Source organism: Dendropsophus ebraccatus, chromosome 7 (assembly GCF_027789765.1).
Source record: "Dendropsophus ebraccatus isolate aDenEbr1 chromosome 7, aDenEbr1.pat, whole genome shotgun sequence".
Taxonomy (NCBI): domain Eukaryota; kingdom Metazoa; phylum Chordata; class Amphibia; order Anura; family Hylidae; genus Dendropsophus; species Dendropsophus ebraccatus.
In genome coordinates, this window is record NC_091460.1 from 37502949 (window position 1) to 37528623 (window position 25675).

Consider the following 25675-nt stretch of genomic DNA (forward strand, 5'->3'; position numbering starts at 1 on the left):
CCAGAGCAGGAGAGGTTTTCTATGGGGATTTGCTACTGCTCTGGACAGTTCCTGACATGGACAATGGTGGCAGCAGAGAGCACTGTGTCAGACCGCAGGACATACAGCAGCTTAAAAGTACTGGAAGACTTGAGATTTTTAAATAGAAGTAAATACCAAATCTATATGACTTTCTGACACCAGTTGATTTCAAAGAAAAAGATGACTTATTGAAGATTGTCGTGAATTGTTGGGAACCACCTAGGTTATTGGTATGTAAATATGTTGGTTGAGTTGAGGTGATATCACTGCCATCATGCTGTATGATATTAGCTATGTTGCACTTACATGTAAAACTTAAAGAATGTGATTAATGGCGGTTCCATCCCTGCCACCACATACCCTATCCTGTTAATTGAGTCCATACATTATACATGTACAGTTGCAGTCTATATGTCACATTCCAGAATTCCATATATAAGATGGTCCTGGTTTGTTATCATTCTACTTCTCACAGCTAAGGTTAAGGACAAGACCTAAAATGAAGAGCTCTTCTTTCTCTCAGAAGACCCTGACCGTGAATGAATCCAGTAGGACTTGTGGTTCTGCTGCTGTATCCAGCGGTATGGCCAGGGGTGGGCTCCAGGGGACATCGGAAGAGGCCACCACGAAGGTCTACATCCACCGGCCCAATGAGAAGGAGGAGCTCCAGGAGCTGAACAGTCGGTTTTCAGGCTACATTGATAAGGTGCGATCCCTGGAACAGAAGAACAAGGCTTTAACCGAAGAGCTGGAGGAGCTGAACAGACGTCTGAAGGAAAGAGGACCTGGCATATCTGATGAATACGAGAAGCACTTCAAAGAGCTTAAGGAGTTAATTGAGAATCTGAGCAAAGAAAAAGGTGCGGCGGACATCGAGCGAGGTAACCTGGAAGAAGAAATAGAAATCTGGAATGTAAAATGTGATGAGTTGTTGGCTTTAAAAGGTAAGGACCTCAGTAATAGAGACTGTCACAGTCTTCTGAGAGATGGGAACTCTGGTTGGCACTTATAGTGCACAACGACTGACTTGTCTGCTCACACTTAAAGGGGTTGTCCAGTGAAAATCTTTTTCTTTCAAATCAAGTGATATCAGAAAGTTATATAGATTTGTAATTTACTTGTATTAAAAAATCTCAAGTCTTCCCATACTTAGCTGCTGTATGTCATGCAGGAAATGTTGGTTTATTATCAGTCTGACACAGTGCTCTCTGCTGACATCTCTGGTCGAGGCAGGAACTCTGTCTCTGTTTTATATGAATCCCAATAGAAAACCTCTCCTGCTCTGGACAGTTCCTGTCTCGGCCAGAGATGTCAGCAGAGAGCACTGTGTCAGACTGATAATAAAACAACATTTCCTGCAGGGCATACTGTAGCTAATAAGTATGGAAAGACTTGAGATGTTTTAATAGAAGTAAAATTACACATCTATATAACTTTCTGATATCAGTTGATTTGAAAGAAAAAGATTTTCGCTGGACAACCCCTTTAATCCCTATAGTTCCATAATACAACACTATTGGCACTTCACTGGCCTTTATTTGGTATATAAGCATATTATGGAGAATGTAAACATCTAGACTGTTGGGGGGATCTCTATGACACAATCAATGGGATTATGTGGTATTAGGTGGATACTATATTTTACTCATTTATACGTGCACTGTAGGAAGGGGACTTCGAAAAATGAACGCATATGTTGTGTGTTTTTGACCTCAATGTTGACAGACATGACAATACATTTAGAAGATAACAATGGACTGTGTGCACTGTATAGTATGAATGACTGGTTGGTACTGGTTATCACAATGCATGTGTCAGAACAAGCTGCACTCAATCTAGAACAGATGGATAAAGAATACAGTCATTGCCAGGCTGCCTCGTATGGAATTGAGAAGCACTAATGTAGATCATATAACCCAGTGCTTCTCAATTCCAGTCCTCAGGCCTCACCAACAGGCCATGTTTTGAGGATTTCCTTAGTATGTCACAGGTGATATAATTATACTCAGTGCATCAGGTATTATCACAGGTGTTCTTTGTATGGGATATCCTCATATCATGACCTGTTGGTGAGGCTTGAGGACTGGAATTGAGAAGCACTGATATAACCCATGGGTGGGAGATGTACTACTCAGGTCAGAGTTCATCATTGGGAACATGTATGCTCACTACAATAATTTTCGGATAAACCTAAGCTATATTTGTTCAGAGCGATAGCCCAGTGAGTGGTTTTAATTCCGTACCATATGTGAGTCTACATAGGATAATGGTAGCAACCAAAAATGCGTAAGATGTCCAAGTCCCGGCCCAATCACTGGTCTAGAGAGCCAAACTGAAGTTATCCATCACTTACTCAGTTTGGGTCATTTGATCTGTGGTTGAGCCAGGACTTGCACCCATAGTATGGATGAAACACACCTCCATATTATGCATGTGTTAATGCAGCCAAAGATATGGATAGCCATTTGCTGGCAAACCCCATACTATGGGCGACTCTGTTATCTTTGGCCACTATCCTTACCTAGCAGAAGTGACTTATACATACTGTTATGTTACAGCTCCATCTTTCAGATTTCACCATAACAAAACTTTAATAGCTTTTTCCACTTGTTTCGACAGAGGAGGCAGAGAGGACATTAAGAGAATTTCGGCAGGACGTGGATGATGCCACCGTGCAAAAGTTGGAGCTGGAAAAAACAGTGGAACAACTGGTGGATGAAATTGCGTTCCTTAAAAAAATCCATGATGAAGAAGTGGCCGACCTACTAAAGCAAATACAAGAGTCTAAGGTGAACGTGGAGTTGGATAGCTCCCGGCCTGACCTGTTGGCAGCAATAAGAGCCTTGCGGGCTCAGATCGAACAAGCAACCAACAAAAACATTCAGGAGGCTGAGATGTGGTATAAGAAGAAGCTTACTACAGTCAAAGGCCAGGTGGCCAAGACTGAAGAGAGGATGAAGCACATCAGGGAAGACATCAGTAGATACAGCTCCCAGGTGTCTGACCTGCAGAGCCAGATAGATGGTTTACGGGCCAGAAATGAAGCCTTGGAGAAGCAGCTGGCCGATATGGAGGAACACCACTTGGAAGAAGTTGCTTCACTTCAGGACATCATTGCTCAGCTAGAAGATCGGCTCCTGTCAACTAAAGCTGATTTGGCAAAATACTTACAGGATTACCAAGACCTGCTGAACATCAAGCTAAAGCTGGATGCAGAGATTGCAGTGTACAGGAATTTGCTGGAAGGAGAAGAGGAAAGGCTTGGCATCAAAGACACTGAAGGTATCCACTAGGTCAACTTCATCCAGAACAGGGACCAGAATTTAAAATAATATAATGGTATCTGGTATTGTAGGTCCATTTCATTGAAAGGAATGGGGCCCAGCAGCAATACAACACACATAAGCCTTAGGGCCCTATTCCACGGGACGATTATCGTTCAGATTAGTGTTAAATCACTTTAATCTAAACGATAATCGTTCGTTTGAATAGCAGTTAACGATTAACAACCGTAGAGAAATCATTGATCGTTTAATAAGACCTGGGCCTATTTTTATTGTTGCTCGTTCACGTTGAATAAGATGTCGTTTGCAGTAAAGACGAACGCAATAGCGACGACAAGACGACCGCAAGAACGATCATAAGTAACGATTATCATTCCATGTAAATGGGTGAATGATTTCAGGTCTTTCGCAATAGTTGTCGTTTGGATCGTTTATCGTTAAGGATTATGTGAACAATAATCGTCCTGTGGAATAGGACAGTCATAGCACTTTTTTTTTTTTTGGGGGGGGGGGGGGGTGCAACCACGTGAAATCATGAACAAAAAAAACCACTAGTTATGAAATAAAGTATAAAGCTTGTTTCAGTTACATGCATCATGGCTGCATACCCTGGCCCAACCACAGGTCTATAGTGTGGTTACTCTGGGCCATAAATCATTGTCGGGCTGACATTTCTGTGTCCCCCAATAAGACGCACAAGAAATTAAGATTCCTTGAGGGTTTCGATAACAATCTAAACCCAGTTGAGCAGAACCAAGAAAGGGATTTAGGTATACTGTATACTAAAGTTGTATGAACCTTCCACTGCCAGCTCCATAGGACGTCTGCCTAAGGTACATGGCAGTCTCCGGAACATATGATGTTGGTGGAGAGAAGTCTGTACCATTTTGGATTTTTAACACCTGACCAACCTTATTATTTAGAAAGAGATTAGCTGCCAGAGCAGTCTGACTGCAGCTTACCCCTCTCCTCACAGAGTACACATGAATGTTCACGGCTATAGGGAGGACAAAAGAGATAAAGGTTGGCAGATAAAGATGTGTATGGCATCCCTGGTCATCCCTCTTCTCTACAACTAAGGGCCCTTTTACACGGCCTGACATGGGGCCATGCACGGACACAAATGCCGATCAGCGAGATTAACAATTAATTGAGAGGCCAGGTCTTACAAATGATCCTTTTATCATTCATGTGGAAATGGACAGCATGTGCATATCCATGCTGTCAGTTTCTTAGCTCACACATGCAGTGCATACATACCTTCTGCGCTGCTGTGTGATCTGCCTTCCTGCTTTCCCATTTTGCTCTGTGGCCGAAGATACAGCCAGCACATAGAGAGCGGGATGCCTGATCACACAGCCACACAGAAGGCATGTATGCACTGCAGGTGTGACCTGGGAACGGACAAAGGTATGTATATCTTTTCTGTCCGTCTGCCTTTGCTATCGGCCACACATCTGCTGTTTTACACAGAAAGATGTGCAACCTATTACTATAAATTTTTATAGTTTTAAGACCCAGCTCAGCTCCAGTGGCAACTACTGAGATATAACCTTCTACGTTTCAGATTGTCCCAGCAGCAGATATCACTACCAATACAAATTTAATAGGGAGCTGCATTAAATTCATCATACCCTATAAATATCCTAGTTGACGCTACCCTTTTAAAAAATTGCTAAGGAATGCCACCATCTTTATATCTGGCACATAACACCTTTTCTTTCCTTCTTTTATTCCCAATGTTAGTGCGAGGAGACCAATCATAAACCGGAGATCACAGAAGCCAGGAGCATGGAGATCACCAGCCGAATACCAAGTCAGATGGAATGGGCCCATCGCTATATTGCACTGGATGGATATTAACCTCTGTAGCCTCACTGCTTCCAGTCTCTATTAGCAGAGTGTAGCACATGCATGTTTATTCAGTGTTATAAAGAGATTACAGATTATATTATATGATGAATATATATTTATTTCTTCTCTGCATCAGTTATGAAATCAGGAAGGGGAGATAAATAAACTTCTATGGTGTGCAAAGACGGAAGATAGGTGCAATTATTCTAAGTAACATGGACGTAAGCAGGATTGCAAATCCTATCAGAGTAATAGGCTTTATAACTAGAGATGAGTGAACCTTGAGCATGCTCGAGTCCATCCGAACCCGAACTTTCGGCATTTGATTAGCGGTGGCTGCTAAAGTTGGATAAAGCCCTAAGGCTATGTGGAAAACATGGATATAATCATTGGCTGTATCCACGTTTTCCAGACAACCTTAGAGCTTTTAACTCTCCAAGAACACAAAAGCATATGCACAAAAAGGTAGCACATCACAAAGATACTTTATTATGACAATATCAAAAATACAGAAAATGCAATAAATTATGCAGGGGTAAAGCAATAAGGGAGACAAACCCCAAACACTGCCCTACATTAAAAAACACTTAAAATGTCAACATGAGGCCTGCCGGCGTACCAGCAAGGTCTAACAACCCCACACCCCTGAGGAAGCCGCTGGGCGGCGGAACGCGTGGGGGACTCTTTGCCTATCTGACCCGCTTCCATTTTTCTGGACTGTACATGGTGATCGGTTTTCGCCTTTCTGCCTTTTGTCTATACTTATAATTCTTTCTTTTTGATGTGATATGCCATAGGGACTCTGTTTAGGCAGTTTGGTTTAGGATTCACATGGTCCAGGGGTCAGTGTGGTTGTTAGACCTTGCTGGTACGCCGGCAGGCCTCATGTTGACATTTTAAGTGTTTTTTAATGTAGGGCAGTGTTTGGGGTTTGTCTCCCTTATTGCTTTACCCCTGCATAATTTATTGCATTTTCTGTATTTTTGATATTGTCATAATAAAGTATCTTTGTGATGTGCTACCTTTTTGTGCATATGCTTTTGTGTTCTTGGAGAGTTATATGTTCTTTATATGCATTGGTTTAGCACTCCTTATCTATAGCGGTGCCCACTGTTTGTATATATATAACCTTAGAGCTTTATCCAACTTCAGCAGCCACCGCTAATTAAATACTGATCGTTCGGGTGGACTCGAACCCGATTCGCTCATCTCTATTTATAACCATCATAAGAACAATCATAGGGAGGAGATCTATCAAACAGGTGTAAAGTGAAACGGGCTCTGTTGCCCCTAGCAACCAATCAGATTCCACCTTTCATTCCTCACAGACTCTTTGGAAAATGAAAGGTGGAATCTGATTGGTTGCTAGGGGCAACCGAGCCAGTTTCACTTTACACCATGTTTGATAAATCTCCCCTTTGTGTAAATGTCATCAAATCCGAATCTAATTAAGCGGCTGTCAATTAGTTCAGTCTTATAAAAGTAGTCACACTTCCCTAAAAGAGTCCGAGCAGACTAAACTGATCAATAGTGCTTCATTAGATTTGGTAAATCTTACTCTTCTCTCTATACTGGATAGAAATGTTCTTGAACACATATTTTGATGAGCGGTCACATTCTGAACACATTTCTTCTGTGAAATCTCATGCATACTAAGTCCAGTTTCACCGCAGCGTGATATGGCCTTGAAACCCAGCCAGACCGACCCAAACTAACAAAACCATAGCAATCTTTGATGCTATCAGATCAGGTCTTTAGACCCCATTATCAGGCTGGGACATGCAGCTAGATAGGTGATTCACTGGTTTAAAGTTTGTATAAAAGATCTACTGCTTAAAAGACAACTCCAAGCAGGGCATTTTTGTATAAAAGGCAGGGAGGGGAGGCTGTAGAAGTAACATGCTCTCACCTCCCTGCTCCAGCACTGATGCTGCCTACTGCTGCTCCGGTTCCCAGCCACTTCCTGGTTAGAGAGAAGGGAAGCGGGTCGTGACGTGTCAGGGTCGCTCAGCCAGTCAGGACCCTGTTACGACTGCTGACTGGCTGAGCAGCCCTGACACTTAATGACCTGGGACCCCTCTCTCTAACTCAGAAGTGGCCGGGGACCTGGGGAACCGAAGCAGCGGTAAGCAACATCATCACTGGAGCCGGGAAGGTGAGAGCATGTTACTTCTTTCAGCCTCCCCCTTCTCGGCACTTTTACAATAAAAAAAAAAAAAAAAAAAAAAAAAAAAAAAAAAAATCGCCTTGCAGAGCTGACCCCCCAAACCATTTGTACCCTCGGATAGCTGCTTTTAATCCAAGATCTGTCCTGCGGTCCATTCGGCAGGTGATGCAGTTATTGTCCTAAAAAACAACTTTTAAACTTGCAGCCCGTGCCAAACGGGAGTATCTGTGCCCTAACTTTGCACAAAACCCTACGTCCCTCCTCCCCGCCCTCTTCACCATTAGGAATGCTCCAGGCAGATTGCCTCTTATTCCGAACCTGTGCCAGCCCGGCACATGGGCTGGATCGTTAAGGACCTGTGCAATGTTCAGCATGGAAAAAATGTTTCAGTGGCATTCCTAATGATGAAGAGGGTGGGGAGGAGGGACGGAGGGGTGGTGCAAAGTTAGGGCACAGATACTCCCGTTTGGCACGGGCTGCAAGTTTAAAAGTATTTCTTTAGGACAATAACTGCATCACCTGCCGAACGGACCACAGGACAGATCTTGGATTAAAAGCAGCTATCCGAAGGTACAAATGGTTTGGGGGGTCAGATTGTGGGTACAGAGTTGCTTTAAAGGCCTCTGTTTGCATTTGTGTCTGAAGCTCCTCTGTCAGATTATGGTATATTTGACATTTAAAAAATGCCTTTTCTTGAACCACTCTTTTCCCATTATAATGACAAACACCTTGTCAAAACCCATTAGAAATCAGTGTGATCTACTGAGTCCCACTGGTATCCATTGTACAAAAGAGCCGCAAAGAAAGCAGCCATGTTCTTCTAATCCTCTGAAACCATTTTAAATAGTTGTCAGGGGCTTAATTTGTGCCAAGAAAATGTTCTCCATCAACACCGACCTAAACGATCCATGCAGGGCTAAATGTGCAGTTCACACGTTCAGTTATTACAGTCTGTGCACAGATGATGTGCTACCGACCGGAATTCAGAACTCCTGGCATCACACTGTGTCAGTACAACAGTGCAAAGACCTCCTGGCATCATAATAAATAATGATGCCGGGAACTCTGAATTCTATTCTTTAGCACATTGAATGGACCATGCACAATCCCACTGGCTGAACGTGTTGAAAAGTGAGATATAAAAGACTTCATACTTCTTATTCAATCTTATCTGTAATTACAAGATATTCCACAAATAAGACGAAAAAAAACCCCATGTGTTTCAAAACACAAGTATAAAATACAAGTCAGTCCGGGGTAACATGTAGCTTTATACAACCACTTGGGATCTCAGTGTCCAATGTCCCATTTTAAAACACAGGAAAACTATGAAGGTGTACGGATTGCTTCCACAAAATGGAAAAGAACCAATGTGTCCCCATCAGAGGCAGCCGGCAGATCATACAGTCTATGAGAAGCTTGTGTTCCTCCCAGCTCCTGTCACCTCATGGTCTACTATGCAAAGTCCATGTTACTTCCCCTTCATTTTCCTCTTCTTTAAGGCTTTACATTCACCCTCCTGCGTCGACAAGGAGTTGAAGAGTTCTTTTACCTTCCTCTTCCTCTCAGCATCCCTGGAGAAACAAGACAGAGAGTTGGACTGAGAAGGTATAAAAGAGAATTTCATTTGTCCGCTACTTTAAATTGGACACAAAACTTAATAAAAAAATGTTGTCAGGATATATGTAACCATTTATACAGAAATTACTACGCAAAATACAATATAAGTAGACACCCTAAAAAGGGACGGCCCCACCAACCTGTGCATGGTCTCTGATAGCTTCTCTCTGGCCAGGAACTGATTGTCTCTGCGGATTTCTCGGACTGCGCCCTTAAACTCTCTCTTGTGTTTGTGGATCAGTCTTTTACGCTCGCGCTCCACTTTATTACATCCCTGTTTCTTGCCGAACTCCAGACTGGCGTAAAAGGCAACACAAAAAACATTAAGAGTTACTAAATTTCAACGTAGTCACAGATCAGTAGTCTGAACTGGTATCAACACCGGGGCTGGGACATTAGCCGCAGACACTCACACTGGCATGACTTTGGGAGTGAACATTTTCATTGGGACGGGCATCTGTTTCTCAAAGACAAGAGGGCTATAAGGCTTCTTGCTATGCTTCTCAATACCTTCTAGTATGTTCTTACATAAATCCTGAAACAGAGAAGAGAACAGTCTTCTTAAGGTATAGAAAACAATCTCAATGCACTTTCATCTGTTAATCCTACAACAGGGTAGACCACCTATAGAGCCCCTGATGTTTGTATATATATATATTTCATGCACTGTGCTTTCTGACAACCTCTGTAGACTAAAGCAGTAGTCCTTACTATAAAATTGTTGTCAGACTCAACATCCCAGTATGCATTTCATCAGGCAAGCCCTGAACTGGCAGGAAATGCTAGGAGATTTCTGGTTGGAAGGCAAGAAAAATATGGAATGCTAAGTAATGTATTTATAATGTAATGTATTTATAAGCTTCAAGGGGTTATCCAGGATTAGAAAAACAGCAGATAGTTTTTTTGTTTTGTTTTTTTTGCAAAACAGTACCACCCCTGCCCTCAGGTTGTGTGTGGTATTGCAATACAGCTCCATTCACTTAAATGGAACTGAGCTGCAAAACCCCACACCCAAACTGAGGAAAGGAGCCATGTTTTTCTAACCCTGGACAATCCCTTTAACTTTGCTGTAGATTGATTATTACGTATATTGTAACAAGGTATAGACCAACTTCTTTCCATAGCACAGACGTGGGTCAGCATGGGATAAACATTTACCTGGATTTTCTCAGGGAACGTGTTTTGAGGCAGATGTTCACGGATTATCTTTTCTATTGGGCTAAAAATCTCACGAAAAGCTGGTAAAGTGCTATAATAGTCCAAGCATCTTTTTATTAGGTCCAAACACACCGCTATGCATGTTAACCTATACAGAAGCAATGCAAAGAAAAAAAAAAATTAGATAGTATCATCAGGTTTAAAGAGGACAATAACCTCCTCAGTTTGCAGTGCATCCATAGAGTGACAATATATGTCTACATAACACAGCTATGGATAATAAGGTTTTCCAAGTTAAAATAAGTTATCCCTCAACCACAGTTTAGGGGATCTGACAATAGGAATACCCCTTTAAAAGGTGGTATATGTCAGATGCTAGTCTGTAGGGACAGACACCTGTCTCCAATAATTAACTGATACTCACTTAAAATGATTGATCTCAGTTTTGTCCTCGGACTCCAGACCATTGACTGCGGTCAGAGGCAGATTCCTCTTCACCCATGATGCAGCATCCTCTGTACTATCAATCAATAGTAGCTCCGAGGACTTCCCATGGAGTTTAAATGGAGGAACCACAACATAATCTGTTAAGAAAAAAAAAATAGGTAATAAGATCAGACATAGGAAAAAGAAGCTCAACTGGAGCCACAATATTACCCTGGGAGGCCCATATAAAGCAGAGCAGAGGCAGCGTGCTATCTATACAACCTTCTGCTGGAGACTATAGACACTACATCAGTGCTGAGCAGATAGAAGGTCTCCCTGACCCAGAAACCTACAGATAACTAAGGAGGCAGAGTCCAGATACAAGAAAATTTTTATGATTTTTATTGCATATTATACAATAAACTCCCATATTTTATATATATATATATATATATATATATATATATATATATATATATATATATATATATACACACACACACACACACACTACAGAAGGTATAGAAGAATTTTTAAATAGTATTTAAGTTTACAGTATGCCACTGATAGCAGCCTGCTTGTGTGATTGCCTCCTTGCTAGCAAGCAATACCCCCTTGCTATTAACCATGGTGTCTGGTGCTGATTGGTAACAAAGAATTATTCTTACATATCTATTTGTTCTTGAGAGCAGTCCGGTCCTCGATTATAAATGCTAGTCTGCAGACGTCTCTCCTAGAATACTCTGCTTCTAAAACTTTATGCATTGGGAAATATTACGATCACTTATAAATAATACTTCATCCAATCAAAGCCTTAGGAGGCATTTACACGTCTGCAAAGAAAGTCCAGGCACGGAGAGTATTCTGCAGACTGGACCTTGGCCGCATGGCTGTGTCAGTACAGTAGCGTAAACTTTTAAACCATTTCAGAGCTCCCTGTATCTTAATAAATCATAATGCCGGGAGCTCTGAGGTCTGGTCCACAGAACACTGTCCATGCACGGACAGGTTTTTGCAGACATGTGAATGCCCCCTTATGTTTTTTAATATAAAATGAAAATGCAAAGAAATTCAAAAGCCTCAACTCTTAAAATCTCTTCCATACTCGTCTTCCAGCTGGAAGGGAACTTATTTAGTTCACACACATCTCATTCAGCCTGATGGGAGGACAAAAGGAACAAATGTTCATTGTACTATGCAGCGAGTCTGCTAATGTTTAATAGCAAGAGGATGAAATGCACATTATACAGCCAATATCTACCAAAAGTGATGAAAATACACTGCCAGAGACTCTTCAAAGTCACTGCTGAGTTAAAGGGGTTATCCAGGGAAAATCTCTCTCAAATCAACTGGTTTCAGAAAGTTACACAGATTTGTAAATTACTTCTATTAAAAAAAATCTCTAGTCTTCCCATACTTATCAGCTGCTGTATGCCAGTCTGACACAGTGCTCCCTGCTGACATCTCTGTCCAAGACAGGAACCGTCCAAATAAGTACAGGTTTTCAATGGAAATTTGCTGCTGCTCTGGACAGTTCTTGTCCCGGACAGAGATGTCAGCAGAGAGCACTGTGTCAGATTGAAAAGAAAACATTTCCTGCAGGACATACAGCAGATGATAAGTACTAGAAGACTTGAGATTTTTAAATAGAAATAAATTACAAATCTATATAACTTCATGCAACCAGTTGATTTGAAAGAAAAAGATTTTCGCTGGAGTACCCCTTTAACGTGGAGTCTCTACACAGCAGGGAATGGTAAGCTGACAAATCCAAGCATAGGATGCAGATAAACAAATCTCTCGTAGTTCTCTACAATATATTGGACTGGAGTCCAGGCTGTTTAGATATCAGGATTATTTAGACTGGATATAACATTCCCTTTGTAGTCAAACTCACTGACAGCAAACTTATCTTGAGGGTATAAACACACACACCGTATACGCAGCGTATTTACTGCTGTGATACGCAGCAAATACGCAAAAAATACGCAGCAGATTAGATCTAAATGACTGAACACAGCATCAAATCTGCACCATTAAATCTGCTGCAGATCTGCTGCGTATACGGTGTGTGTGTTTGTACCCTAATGGTGCGTTCACACCTACAGGATCTGCAGCTGATTTTCTGCAGCAGATTTCATTTTAATAACTGAACACAGCATCAAATCTGCTGCAGATCCTGTAGGTGTGAACGCACCCTTAGGGTACAAATACACACACCGTATACGCAGCAGATACGCTGCAAATACGCAGCAGATCTGCAGCAGATTTGATGGTGCAGATTTGATGCTGTGTTCATTTGTTTAGATCTAATCCGCTGCGTATTTGTTGCGTATTTGCTGCGTATCACAGCAGTAAATACCCTGCGTATACGGTGTGTGTGTTTATACCCTTAAAATGGGACGTAATGAACCAAAGCTTATCCCTACTCGATGAGCACTTACCAACAGCAGCTTTACGTGGCGTGGCCAAGTGCAGAATCCCCAGAAGGAAGTTGATGAGCTCTGGTATAAACCTCTTAGACAGGGACACATACTCCAAAAACATGCAACCAATGAAAAGCCCAGAAGCCACATCTTCTAAAGTAGTCACGGGACACTGGAACCAATACAGAATGGTTATTGCAGAGCTCGAGTGAGAATTGTAAGTGTAACGGTATAGATTATTAGAGGCCTGATCACTCACCTTTGTCAGCAACTGGCTCATCACAGCGAGGGCTGGGGTAACCACCGGGTGCCAGAAGTCAGACGTAGGGAATAAAATTCCTGTAATCTTGAAGTATAAGAGCTAAAAGCAGAAGACCATAGGAAATTACGACTCTGAAACAGCCGGGCATCACACAGCAAAAAAAATATGGGCTGTGGAAAAAGTGGATACATACTACATGTAATGCTGGGAAGGGAGCTCTGCCTTTAGATTCAACGGCTTCATCCAAGGTGCGAGCAATGTCCCGTAATGCATCCCGTACACAGTCAGCCGCTGCTTCTGGAAACATCTGGCACAGGTTGTACAGAGGTCTGTAATAGGATAGGAGGGATGATTTGTACATTCATAAACTTCTAAGAGGCAGATCTGTGTTTCCCACTGACATTTGGTAGAATAAAGTCGACTACTTACACGACCATCTTGTCAACAGTCTGAAGATCTGGGCTTTCCTGCTCAGCAAGGTCTGTGATGTAATCCAGAAGAAAACCAAACAGTTTCTGAAAAAAGATGAAAATGACACCTTTACATCAATTTTAATGTTGTGGCACTGAAAGAATTAAAATGGCATCACTGATAAGTGGATTTAAATGAATGTGTCTAGATTTTTTTTTAACATGTTTCTATTTGTAATTTTTTTTGTACATTATTCTAGGGACAGCCACCTCACCAGAGTGGTCTTTAATAGTATTTTAAGTAATGCTTTACAGCAAGCCCCATGGAGACAGACAGACTCTATTCACTACTATTATTATCACTTTAATTTCAACAAACCTCTGACATGTCAGAAGTTTGCACTGGTGAGGGTCTGGATGCAGAGACCTCCAACGACTACAACAGCAAAATTGCGGCTGAATGTGCTGCACCCTTTGGGTAGCAAAACCAAGGACAACACAAGTCTATGAGACATCTGGTAATTCAGTATACACCACTTGCGTTTGTTAACCATAGTGTTTGGAGCGGAGACAAAGAGATACAGCACATGCAGCTCGTCGGCGGGGGTCTGAGTACCAGGACTACAGCGGACATGTTACTATTTGCCTTATTACATGGGTACACATTAGCTACAGTCTCTTACCTCTAGCTTTGCCTTATTCCCTTGTGCCAGACTTGGATGATTACACTTCTGAATTCTCTCCAGGATGGTGAGCTGCTGATCCGTCGACTTCTCCCCCAGAAGAGACCGGAAATCTTCATAAGACTCAGGGACTAAGCACAAATACAAAGCATAACTTAGTTTTTTATTCTAAATCTTACAATAAGGTTTTAAGGATTGTACAGTATATATGCTTATGCCCCTCCAAGTCTAATGTATACAATTTCATACATTTATATGTGCAGTCAGTCTTTGGTACTCATATGAGGGTGGAAATACAAACTTGAAGAAATTAGCAGGCTCACATAAAGTTTTGCCTAAACGTATTATCATGTACAGAATTATAATAGGTATGTGTTCACCCTCTTCCTTGCATCACTGTAGTGGATTAGGTTGTGTCCATATACAGTTTGCTTAGGGTTCAGACTTTCTGCACTCCTCCAGCATACCAACGAGAAATGCGGCATACAAAGTGTCTCAGCTCATGAAGATGTACCGTTGTAAAAACATACGATAAGGTTTTTCCTGGCGAGAGCCAGACAAATGTGAACAGGCTTCTACTCTTGTATGGAATACGAAGACAATGCTCATGTTATATAATAGCTATGGTATAATTCATGTCACAAATTCAAGAGTTGGAAAGTCCCATATTTGTGAAGGCCTATAATAAAGGAAGGCAGAAATGACCACAACATTTATGAATTCTGCCTCCAGGCTGCCCTAGGCATTAGTAAGGGTTTTCTTACTACCTGAAATCAGCATTATACCATGCTCAGAGCTGCAGACACAAACCTTTTACATACTTCATTTTATCTGTATTGGAAACTCACCATCAAATGTGAACGGCAGCTGAGCACCGGCCTCCTCTGCAGCTTTCTCTTTCATCTTTTTGCTTTTCTTTGTTATTTTAACTTGCACTTCTTCATCTTCCTCGCTGTCTGCATTAGAGTCCAGGTCTGAGTGGTTGTCTGAAGCACTGCTTCCCTCCTCCTCCTCCTCATTATCACTTCCTTCGGCATCCTCCTCTTCACCATCGTCCTCCCCAGCATCATCTTCATCTGCGCCATCACTGTCCTCAGCGACCACAGCAGCATCATCATCATGATCACCACCTCCTCCTCCAGTCTTTAGCTCACTGTCTTCTGATTCAGGAAGGTTCATCTTCCCATCCTATTGAGGATATAAAATTAGAGATGTAAAGAATGTCAGTATATCAGTAAAGAAATGCAGCAATGTAGCTACAATTAGTAAACGCAATAGGAAAGCTGTTCGCTAAGGTAAGGGTTTCCCTGACACTTTGCATACCGTTACAACTTTATTTTAAGTATCGAGTACCACACTGAGTTGTACGCAATCTTGTGGACTGCAGCTGTCACTCATTATGTAGAATCAATCTGTAGTGCTTGTTGTGGTAATTTAAAATTTTTATTATATATATATATATATATATATATATATATATATATATATATATATATATATATATTTTTTTTATATGGTTATATACATGTAGTTCAGCATAATTTCTCTTCCTTCGTCTAGCAGTGAATAGGTACCAGATGGTCTCATCCTATATGGTGGGTTGCATACTTTTGCACACGACCCTTTCTGTTTTCACTCGTATTTTAAAGCTTCTTTGTTTCCATATTACTTATACTTTATATACTTTGTGTCCTCGAATTACTTCTTTTAATGTGAGCATACGTCATATGTCATGGGCAGCTGTGATTGGAAGCAATATCCTAAAGGCTAAACCCTATTGGATAATTTGTAACTTTAAAGGTAAAGACACATTCCAACTCACGCCTATAAATAAAGCTGATTTGGGAGGTCACAGGGGGAAGACCTTCACATGCTGAAGGAGCCATGTGTCTGTCTTTCTGGCCAGATTAACCCTTACCCTCCAGAAAGGTATTCAATAATAGGAAAGCTCACAGACAATATGGTGAAATCCCGGGGTTGTGGTATCATTAAAAAAATTACCACGACAAGCTAAAGTCTCAGTGTAGACCTGGCTTTAGAACTTCTAGTAATACTTCTTATAATAAAGATTAAAGGATTTTTACCATGGTAGACATTTATCTATTATCCACAGAGATCTTAACAAGACTTTGAAAGCACCCGTCAGAAAGGAGAAGCCTTTGGGCGTGCCAAAGATAGCCGAGTGCTGTACTATCCCCAGGCAATATGTGGGGCAGCAAGTGAGTGTGCACACTGTTTCTCCATTCAGATGGGAGCTTTGAGAGTGATGTTTGCAAGACAGCAAGGGGTCCTAGTGATCGGATACCTATTCCTTATCCCGCAGACGGGTGATAAGTGTGCAGGGAAAATGTAAAAAGGGATGCAGCACTATATAAGCACTTAATTCTCAGGACTACTGGGGGTCCCACTTATGTAATCATGATCATGAAAGAACAGCAAATCCTAACATGTTATCTCTTTATAAAATGGTACTAACTCATCTGGTTCTGGGAAAACAAAAATAGTCACATTCACATTTTTCCCCAGTGCTAAAACAACCCATTTACAGGGGTTGTCGTGGCTTACAAAAACACGGCTTCTCTCTTCCAGAACCAGCGCCACTCCTGTCCTCAGTTTGGGTGTGGGTACTGCATCTCAGTAGTTTTCGAAAAAAGCAGCTGTGCTTAATCTAATCCTGGATAACCCATTTAATTTCCCTATTTCAAAACAAAGCTTTCAGACTCTGGGTGGGGCCTGTAAGGAAACATCACTGAATTGTTGTATTTCATTTGTGTGTTTTTTTTTTTTTTTTTATCATTACGGAACAAAATTATGGCGTAAACAGAACTGGAATATGGACTACTGTTTACTCCTACTATACCTTATAGGAAAGCATCAGCCGATCATCCTTATCCAGTATGAACCCATCCATCAGATCGTCCGCAGATATGTGTTTGGGCTTCTTTTTGGCTTTGTCATCCTCTCCTCGCATGCGACGGAGACGTTCAGCCTGAAACAAGACCACAAATTAAAAAAAAAAGTTAACATAAATAATCCCCCATCAAATTGGACCTTAATCTAATCTGTAAGTATGGAGATAAAACCCCCTAGAGATTGTACAACTACTTCACCATTGTAATACCTCTAGTTTCTTTAGCCTCTCCTGCTCCTCTTTAGCAATCTCCTCTTCAGACTTCATCTTGTCAGACGGCTTAGCTTTCATGTCAAACACAAGTTGACGGACAGTCATGTCATAATCATCAGGCTGGGAATAAGAATTAAACGTGATAAAGCATTAATAGCAGGAATAGTTCCTCTAGTTCCCGATATGGACAGATGTGGCAGCAGAGAGCGCTGTGTCAGACAGGAAAGAATATACCACTTTCTACAGGACACGCAGCAGCTGATAAGTACTTGAAGACTTGAGATTTTTAAATAGAAGAAAATTACAAATCTATAAAACTTTCTGAAACCAGTTGATTTCAAAGAAAAAAAAAATCACCAGAGTACCCGGAGTAACATAACCTTGTAACATTGTCTTTTAGAGCAAGAGAAACAAAACAGAACACTTCACAAACTCGACCTAATGTTCATATTGAACAAGCACATTGTAGGAGTCTTACCTTTGGCTTCTCAGGCTCCACTTTCCTCTCAGATTTTGGAACCTTGTGAGCCAACAATCCTTGTATCGCCTTCCAGTCACTGTCCAGTTTTTCTGTCAGCTCCAGCGCCTTCTCTCTTTGGCTCTGACGTTCTCTCTTAACAGGACAGAGAACAAAAAAAAAAAGTTAACTGATTATTGCACTTATTCTACTACTAATAATAATACAGGGATTTGGATTATTTCACAAAAACACCCAGAAATACTTTTGGATCCCTGACACTCAGACATCAGACTACACAGTTACCTCGTTTTTCCATCTGTATAAATTGAAGCATGCTATTTAAAAAAAACTATTGTCACCCAGACTTCATAAAAACACATGGAGGGCATTTACTATAGAGTCTAAAACATTTAGCCATTTTTCTAGTTGTCTATTTTACCAGCCAACAGGACTAATGTAATAAAATATTCGTACATGTGTGAATAGAATATTTGCAGAATAATCACAAAATTGCAAAATTAAATTGGGTGCTAATCCTAGGTTATGCTAATTTTGGGGTAAATACTCAGAATTGGCAAATAAAAAAAAAAAGTTGCATGTAAAAAATATTCGCCCCATCGAATACTGGTTTATAAACAGAACTAAAGACCAAAAATGGGTGAAAAATCCAATTATTCACCTAAAAATAGGCGCAAAGCCCTTGATAGATTTCCTCCTTGGTGTCTACTACCCCCTCTCTGCGTGGCCCTCTACATGTTTATTTTAATCAATGAGTCCTCCTTGTGTTTGTGTGGCTTTCCTCTTACACTCCATATACATACTGACAGGTTAAGGCAATGTGCACACTATGTATAACACCTGCCGTTCTGTAACCCGGCCTGATCACAGAACGGCCAGTGTTACTGAAGATCATACTGCAGTACCGGCCAGATGATCTTCACTTGTGCTGAATTTGGATGCGGGAGCACCTAAATTTACCGCTGCACACAATGTCAGTTTTTTGCATGCCCGCTAGCGATCCTGGACAGAGTGTATATTATTTGTATACACTCCGGCCGTGATTCCACAGACTGCAGCACAATGTAGCTTTTATATTAATCACGGCTGTTGTTGCAAATTGGCAACAATGGCTGTGATTGATATAAAACTTATGTAGTGTGAACATAGCCTAATACTGGATTTAGATGATGAGCCCCATGGGTACAGGGACTGACTGCAGTGACGACAATTTCTGTACAACTCCCCTCCATGACATCTTTGTGCCCTAACAGGGTTCATATGACAAGGGCACAATCACATACCTTCTCTATCTTAGATTTGGCAATCAGCTCCTCAATAAGTTCTTTCCGCGTTTTCGGCTTTTCAGGTTCTTCCTCTTGTTGTTCCGATGCGGCTTTCTTTCTCAGCAATCCACCACCCCCAAAATGTGCGGCCGTCAACTCAGCTGGAATAAAACATCATGTGTAATGAAATCCAATAGTGGTATACAGGACATCACATGCCATTCAGTGGTATACAGGAAATCACATGCCATTTAGTGGTATATACACACAACATCACATGCCATTTAGTGGTATATACACAACATCACATGCTATTCAGTGTTATACAGAACATCACATGCCATTCAGTGGTATATACAGGACATCACATGCTATTCTTAAAAGGTGTCACCTCAGCACAAACAGTAAACAGTATATGAATAACAATGGCTACCAACATCCAATGAGCGGTGGTCAATTTTTTACTGAACTTCTGCATCTGTCCTGCTTGCAGAAAATGCATGTTCTTGATGCCGATCCACCCGCATTCAGATGAGTCAGGTTTCGGTCACACATTGTATTTTGGTCAGTATTTTTAGCCAAAACCAGCAATGGAACTGACAGATAAAACTATAAGGGAGAGATCTGCACCTTTTTGTGTTTTGGGCCCACTCCTGCATTTGGCTAAAATACTGACCATACTACTAAGGGTACGTTCACACTTACCGGAACCGTAGCTGATTTTCTGCTGCGGATCCGCAGCTGATTTCATTTAAATAACTGAACACAGCATCAAATCTGCTGCGGATCTGCTGCAGTTCGTGTAGGTGTGAATGCACCCTAAATGTGATTCCAGCTTCAAGCCCCATGTGGGACTAAAAATTATTAAAAACAAAAAACAAACATAGAAAGACATGAGAATTTATAAAAGCTACTGTAATCTTATGTTTGAAGAAATACATAAAAAAACTGAAAAATCCCACCTGACAAGGCTCCACGTTCCTCTGTATCACTTTCACTGTCTACAGCCTCATTCAGCTGTTCGAGCGCTGCCAGGGACTGGCCATAGTGCGTGAGTTCTTCCTCCTCATTCAGATTATACATTGTCTTCTTATCGTTGTGCCTCTAGGAAAACAACACCAGTTAATGCAATGGTAAAGAGTACAAATCATGGAGGAGTTGTTCCTATGGTGGCACACATTTTCACACACATGCAGATCTCTTTCATAAACTTGAAAATAAACAACATATAGGACAATATCCAGAATAGAAGGAAAACACATAGTAGGCATAGTTCAGAAGTAGCAGAGCTCGATTCACCAACTCTTTAGGATCATACAGTACCCCATATTTGGTTTCCCATATAATCTATTAGGAAAAATAAACAAGAGTTTTGCATTGAATTGACGACTCCAGTTCTGCTACATCTTTAGACAACCACCGAGACTTGTTACTAAGTAGTGTTGATTGGAGAAGACTAACTGTTCGGGTTTGGCAACGTTTTCCAAACCCGAACATTTAGCCATAGGCTGTATCCTTGCTTCCCAGGACTCCCTAGAGTGGCATCCCGCTGCTGCAGAAGATGGGAGACAAATGGCGAGTGTACAGGTTTAGAGAACGTTGCTGAAACTGAACAGTCCTGCCTCTTTGCTGAACACTTGGGTTGAGGCTTTTATAAAGGGGGACCCAGACTACCACTGCATCATTCCCTGGCTACAACTCCTCACCTGTCGCTCCAAGGCAAATCTCTTCATCATCTTCTCCTCTGGAGTCAGTTTGGTGTCATATTCTCCAAACCGCTTGTCCTTAAACATACTGGACTTTCCTCTCTGCTTGTACTCTCTGAGAAGAGTATCCTTACGCTGTGAAGGAAAACAACAAAGTAAAAGTTAAGCATCCAGAAGCTAAATCTCAGGATGTCTGCTACAGGACTTGTCCCCATCTTTGTTTCCATGGGATTGCAACAAGAGGTATGGTATGAATCAGTGTGTAACAATCTACAAGTACATAGCAGCAGGTTCTTATGTACAAACCTGCTGTTATTTTCCTTCTAAAACACCAGAAAACAACTTTGATATGAAAAAAACAATATCTTCAGGAAAAATTGTCATCCTGTAGATATGAAGTGAGGTTATGTTCACACTACGTTGCCGCCTATGGAATCCCGGCCGGAGTGTATACACATAGTATACACTCAGGCCGGGATCCCTAGGGGCACCGCAAGAAACTGACATGTCCGTTTTCTCCTGCAGTACCAGACGGGATGATCTTTTCTAAGACCGGCCGCTCCGTGACTCGGCTGGTTCACAGAACAGCAGGTCTCTTACAAGGTCTGAACATGGCCTGAATCTTTTGAGTGGTCAAATGATCTGATCGCTCGTAATGTGAGAACTCAGACCCCTACTAATGCCTGGACCAAAGCAGGAGACGTACACAGCATGTCGCTTCAAAGCACATTCTCCATAGGAAGTCTTTAAAGCCAGACTTGTGGCAGTGTCACTTTAAAATCCACAAAACAGGCATCTGCATGCAGTTTATTTATTTATTTGAGGGTTTGAGTGTGAATTCTTCATATTACATCCTATTAGCTGCCGGTGTCATACACCAGGTTTCTCTGCACGCAAGTCCCTTACATGTTCTGGCTTCATATAAGTCAGAATGTGGCATTGTTTACTAGTATATGGATGATGGAGATTAGAGTTAAGCAAAGCACCAGTCGAAGCGCTTCACTCAATTAACAAGCGGCTTGCCGATCAAACGAAGCACTTTGACGGGCGCTTCGCTCATCTCTAATGGAGATTTTTGGTTACTAAAGATCTACTGACTGTTAAACATGTGCACATTGTATGAATTATGCACGTCCTATCATTTCTAGGGGTTGCTTTTCTCACATAAAACCTTATGCTTTGAGTCACAATTGCATGAAGGTGCTCAATACTGTAACTGGCAGGGCAGAACTCCCTCAGGGTGGTAAGTATCTACTTTCTGAAAATAGAAAAAAAATTGGAAGTGCCAACCATACACTGCCCCCTGGGTGCCTAGTATGCAGGGCCAAGCTGTGGTGTGGTAATGCAGTAATTGAAGGATCTACAACCCCTGCATCCTGGGTCACGGGTGTCAATCAGGTTGCTTTACAGCTGCTGCAAAACTACAATTCCCATCATGCCTGGTCAGCCAAAGCTAATATGATAGGAATTGTAGCTCTGCAACAGCTGGTGGGCCACTAGTTTGAACCCCCTGTTGTAGGTGATGAAGCCCCTCACTCATCCTTGCCATATACCTAATGGCCCTTTAAGCTCAGGCAACCACCTAAACTACAACTCCCTTCAGCTGTCAGGGCATGCTGGGAATCGTAGTTCTGCACCAGGTTGGGGAACACCTGAAGTATTACTTCACCTTCTTCTGCGCCTTAGACCTGGACACCCCGGGCAGCCCCACATCATGCCTGGTCTTCCTGCCCAGGATACTGAACTTCTGCTTATTGATCTTCACTTCGAAGGGGTTATCCCGGACCTCGCTGCGGGCTTTACTGACGCGCCCCCCGGCTGCTGCGGCTGCAGGCGGTTTCTTTCCTTTCTTCCCGTTCTTCCCCATAGCTGCAATGACAGCCCCGCAACCAGCCCCGTACACACGTGGGTTCCCCGGACCGGAAGTGCTGCCAGTCCCGGCGCACACCACTGACGTCACACGTGCTCCGGATCCAGTGACGCGCGGCACCACGTGACGTGCTATGTTTTTGCACCCTGCTCTAGGGACGCGAGGTTGATCACTGCAGTCTGAATGTAACCGATAAAACTTTCATAGTGCCGCAGGAAATTACATCCAAGTTGTGCAACCAAGATAGTTGTGCGATTTGTGTGCGACTTTATTACACGTGGTGACAGGTCGCAGTTATAGGAGACGTGCACTGACCTGCAATTGGAAATCGTGGTTGGATCATGTTTCAAGTCGAAATGCAACCACATTGACAGTCATTAGGCTAAGGCCTGTACCGTGACTGTGGTCACACAACACAAAGCTCATGCACCTTGTAGTCACTAAGAAGCCATTCGTGAGGGATTTTTGGTTGGAAGTCACATGGCTTAGCTTCCATAGACCTCAATGTAATTGCATTAGACTTCTAAGTTCTTTGTAAAAAGTTGCACACAATGAGGGAGATTTATCAAACATGGTGTAAAGTGAAACTGGCTCAGTTGCCCCTAGCAACCAATCAGATTCCACCTTTCATTTTCCAAAGAGTCTGTGAGAAATGAAAGGTGGAATCTGATTGGTTACTAGGGGCAACTGAGCCAGTTTCACTTTACACCATGTTTGATAAATCTCCCCCATTGAATATTTTGAGTAACTTGGATGAGATATATTTCAGTATATCCCCAGCCGTACGTTCTATGTGTCAATGTGACCTCGCCATCCTCACGTTGTATAGTCTAGAGAAAAAAAACAACAAATTGTATCTACCCCCAAAATGGTACTAATAATAGCTACAGCTAGCCTTATAACTAAACAAGGATCATGCCTCCATCCTCCAATGACTTATACGCTAGGATGGAAAATGTCCGTTATAGGGAATCTCTATCGGCCATGATCAACAACAATGAGATACATATTGCATCCAGAGGGGGGACACCAGACCGCCCATAAGGTGATCTACCTCCTTCATGCAATAAATGGCCAACTCTGATATCATCAATCTCTGAGTTTTATCCTGACTCTGTCCTGGCTCATCTTACTCCTCCCCCCTTCTACCCCAATGGACCAGAATCTGTAACATCAATTCTCAATATTATATCTGTTAGTCCGCCATGGGCCGTTGCTGATTTGTTATGGGTATGTTTTGTGAAGGCCAGGTATCCATCCACAGACAGCTGATTCAGGGTGTTGCCCCTCATCAGTGTGGAGCAGGATTCTGGCTAGGTGGAAGCAATGCCTAGTAAAGGCATAAGAGAAACTGATTGCTGATCTCAGGGAGACCAGCCAAACGACAACACTGCCGGCTGCTAGTGAAAGAGCTCAATGCAGTGCAATCCTCGGTGCATTGCCCCCTGGGAAGCATGAATATGCAAAAGAAGAGCCTGTGGAGCCTCATCAAAGAGTCTCGAAACCCAAGACTAGCCAGATATCCCTCTGAGAAGGATCCAGCCAAGGGGTGGCTCCTGTAAGGAAACCACCAAAACCCCCATATTAAGTGGCCCTATAAGTCAATGTAATGACAAGGGAAAAAACAAGGCTAGGTATCCATCCACAGACAGTTGTTTCAGGGTGATGTCACATGTAACCTGCTAAGCCTGGCTACACTGAGCAGTAATCAGCTAAATCTTTATAGTTACACAGTAGTGTACAATTTTAAATAAAACATGAAAAAAAACTAAATACCTAAATTGCAGTCAGCTACTAATCTAACTACAAATCTAATGTAGAGTTTTTACATACTAGGAAAACTGCCCTCCAAGGTCTTATATTTCCAAGTTGTTATTTTAAAGACTGTTTAAAGGTTAGAGGGCTATTCCACTCAAACATAACTTTTGATATGTTGCTGCCCATGGTGAGACTAACAATTCCTTCCATACTTGTTATTATCTACTCAGTTTCTTGCCCCTAGTTCTGAGCTGCTGCTTTCTGCTGAAGACACAAAAAACAGCATGTGAACTTTTCTCTCTGTCTCCCCCCCCCCTCCCTTCTGACACAGCTTATGTAAATAAGTCCCTGACTCGCTTTATCTGCAACATTGTAGCTTCCTTTTAATGCTGGGAGGGTTAATCTGAGGTCAAATTGCTGATAAACTCACTGTGAATAACCCTCGTGGCATTACAAAGTTGCAAATATAGACTTGTTTACATCAGCTGTCTCAGAAGGGAGGGGGGAGGAGGGGAAACGGAGAGAACAGCTCACACACAGTTTTTTGTGTCAGTCTCCTTCCCCCAGTTCAGCTCCGAAATGGGGGAAGGAGACTGAATAGATAATAAGCATAAGTTTGGAAAGAATTGTTAAAGGGGTTGTCCGGCGATAAAAAATTATTCACAGAATAACACACATTACAAAGTTATACAACTTTGTAATGTATGTTATGTCTGTGAATGGCCCCCTTCCCCGTGTTTCCCCCCAACCACGCTAGACCCGGAAGTGTGGTGCATTATACTCACCGCATATCGTGTCGTCCACGGTCTCCGATCGTCAGCAGTGACGTCTTCTTCGGGAGCTTGGCGGATCTTCCCGAGTGCCGGCCACCCTCTGCAGCGTCATCCGAAGCTCAGCCGCGATTGGCTGAGCATAACTGTGCTCAGCCAATCGCGGCTGAGCGGCTGATGACGCGGCCACGTCATCAGCTGCTCAGCCGCGATTGGCTGAGCACAGTTATGCTCAGCCAATCGCGGCTGAGCTTCGGATGACGCTGCAGAGGGCGGCCGGCACTCGGGAAGATCCGCCAAGCTCCCGAAGAAGACGTCACTGCTGACGATCGGAGACCGTGGTCGGCACGCGACAGGTAATGTATAGCGCACCACACTTCCGGGTACACGGGT

General features: G+C 42.3%; 2 protein-coding genes across 2 annotated transcripts; one reads left to right on the forward strand and one right to left on the reverse strand.

The window, feature by feature from the left end:
* The first annotated feature begins 520 nt into the window (after positions 1 to 520).
* On the forward strand, positions 521 to 5138 carry LOC138796743 (vimentin-like). Its single transcript, XM_069976392.1, has 3 exons — positions 521 to 965; positions 2641 to 3303; positions 5052 to 5138. The coding sequence occupies exons 1-3, from the start codon at positions 521 to 523 to the stop codon at positions 5069 to 5071; spliced, it is 1128 nt and encodes a 375-aa protein (XP_069832493.1). The 3' UTR covers positions 5072 to 5138.
* A 3342-nt stretch (positions 5139 to 8480) lies between these two features.
* On the reverse strand, positions 8481 to 22855 carry NOP14 (NOP14 nucleolar protein). The gene is made up of 18 exons (XM_069976393.1): positions 22554 to 22855; positions 20885 to 21019; positions 20141 to 20282; positions 19197 to 19339; positions 17914 to 18048; positions 17433 to 17555; positions 17172 to 17300; positions 15160 to 15499; positions 14312 to 14442; positions 13648 to 13733; positions 13412 to 13547; positions 13216 to 13317; positions 12975 to 13128; positions 10529 to 10688; positions 10105 to 10252; positions 9360 to 9481; positions 9087 to 9242; positions 8481 to 8900 (listed from the first exon to the last, which is right to left on the reverse strand). The coding sequence occupies exons 1-18, from the start codon at positions 22749 to 22751 to the stop codon at positions 8798 to 8800; spliced, it is 2643 nt and encodes an 880-aa protein (XP_069832494.1). The 5' UTR covers positions 22752 to 22855; the 3' UTR covers positions 8481 to 8797.
* Positions 22856 to 25675: the final 2820 nt, after the last annotated feature.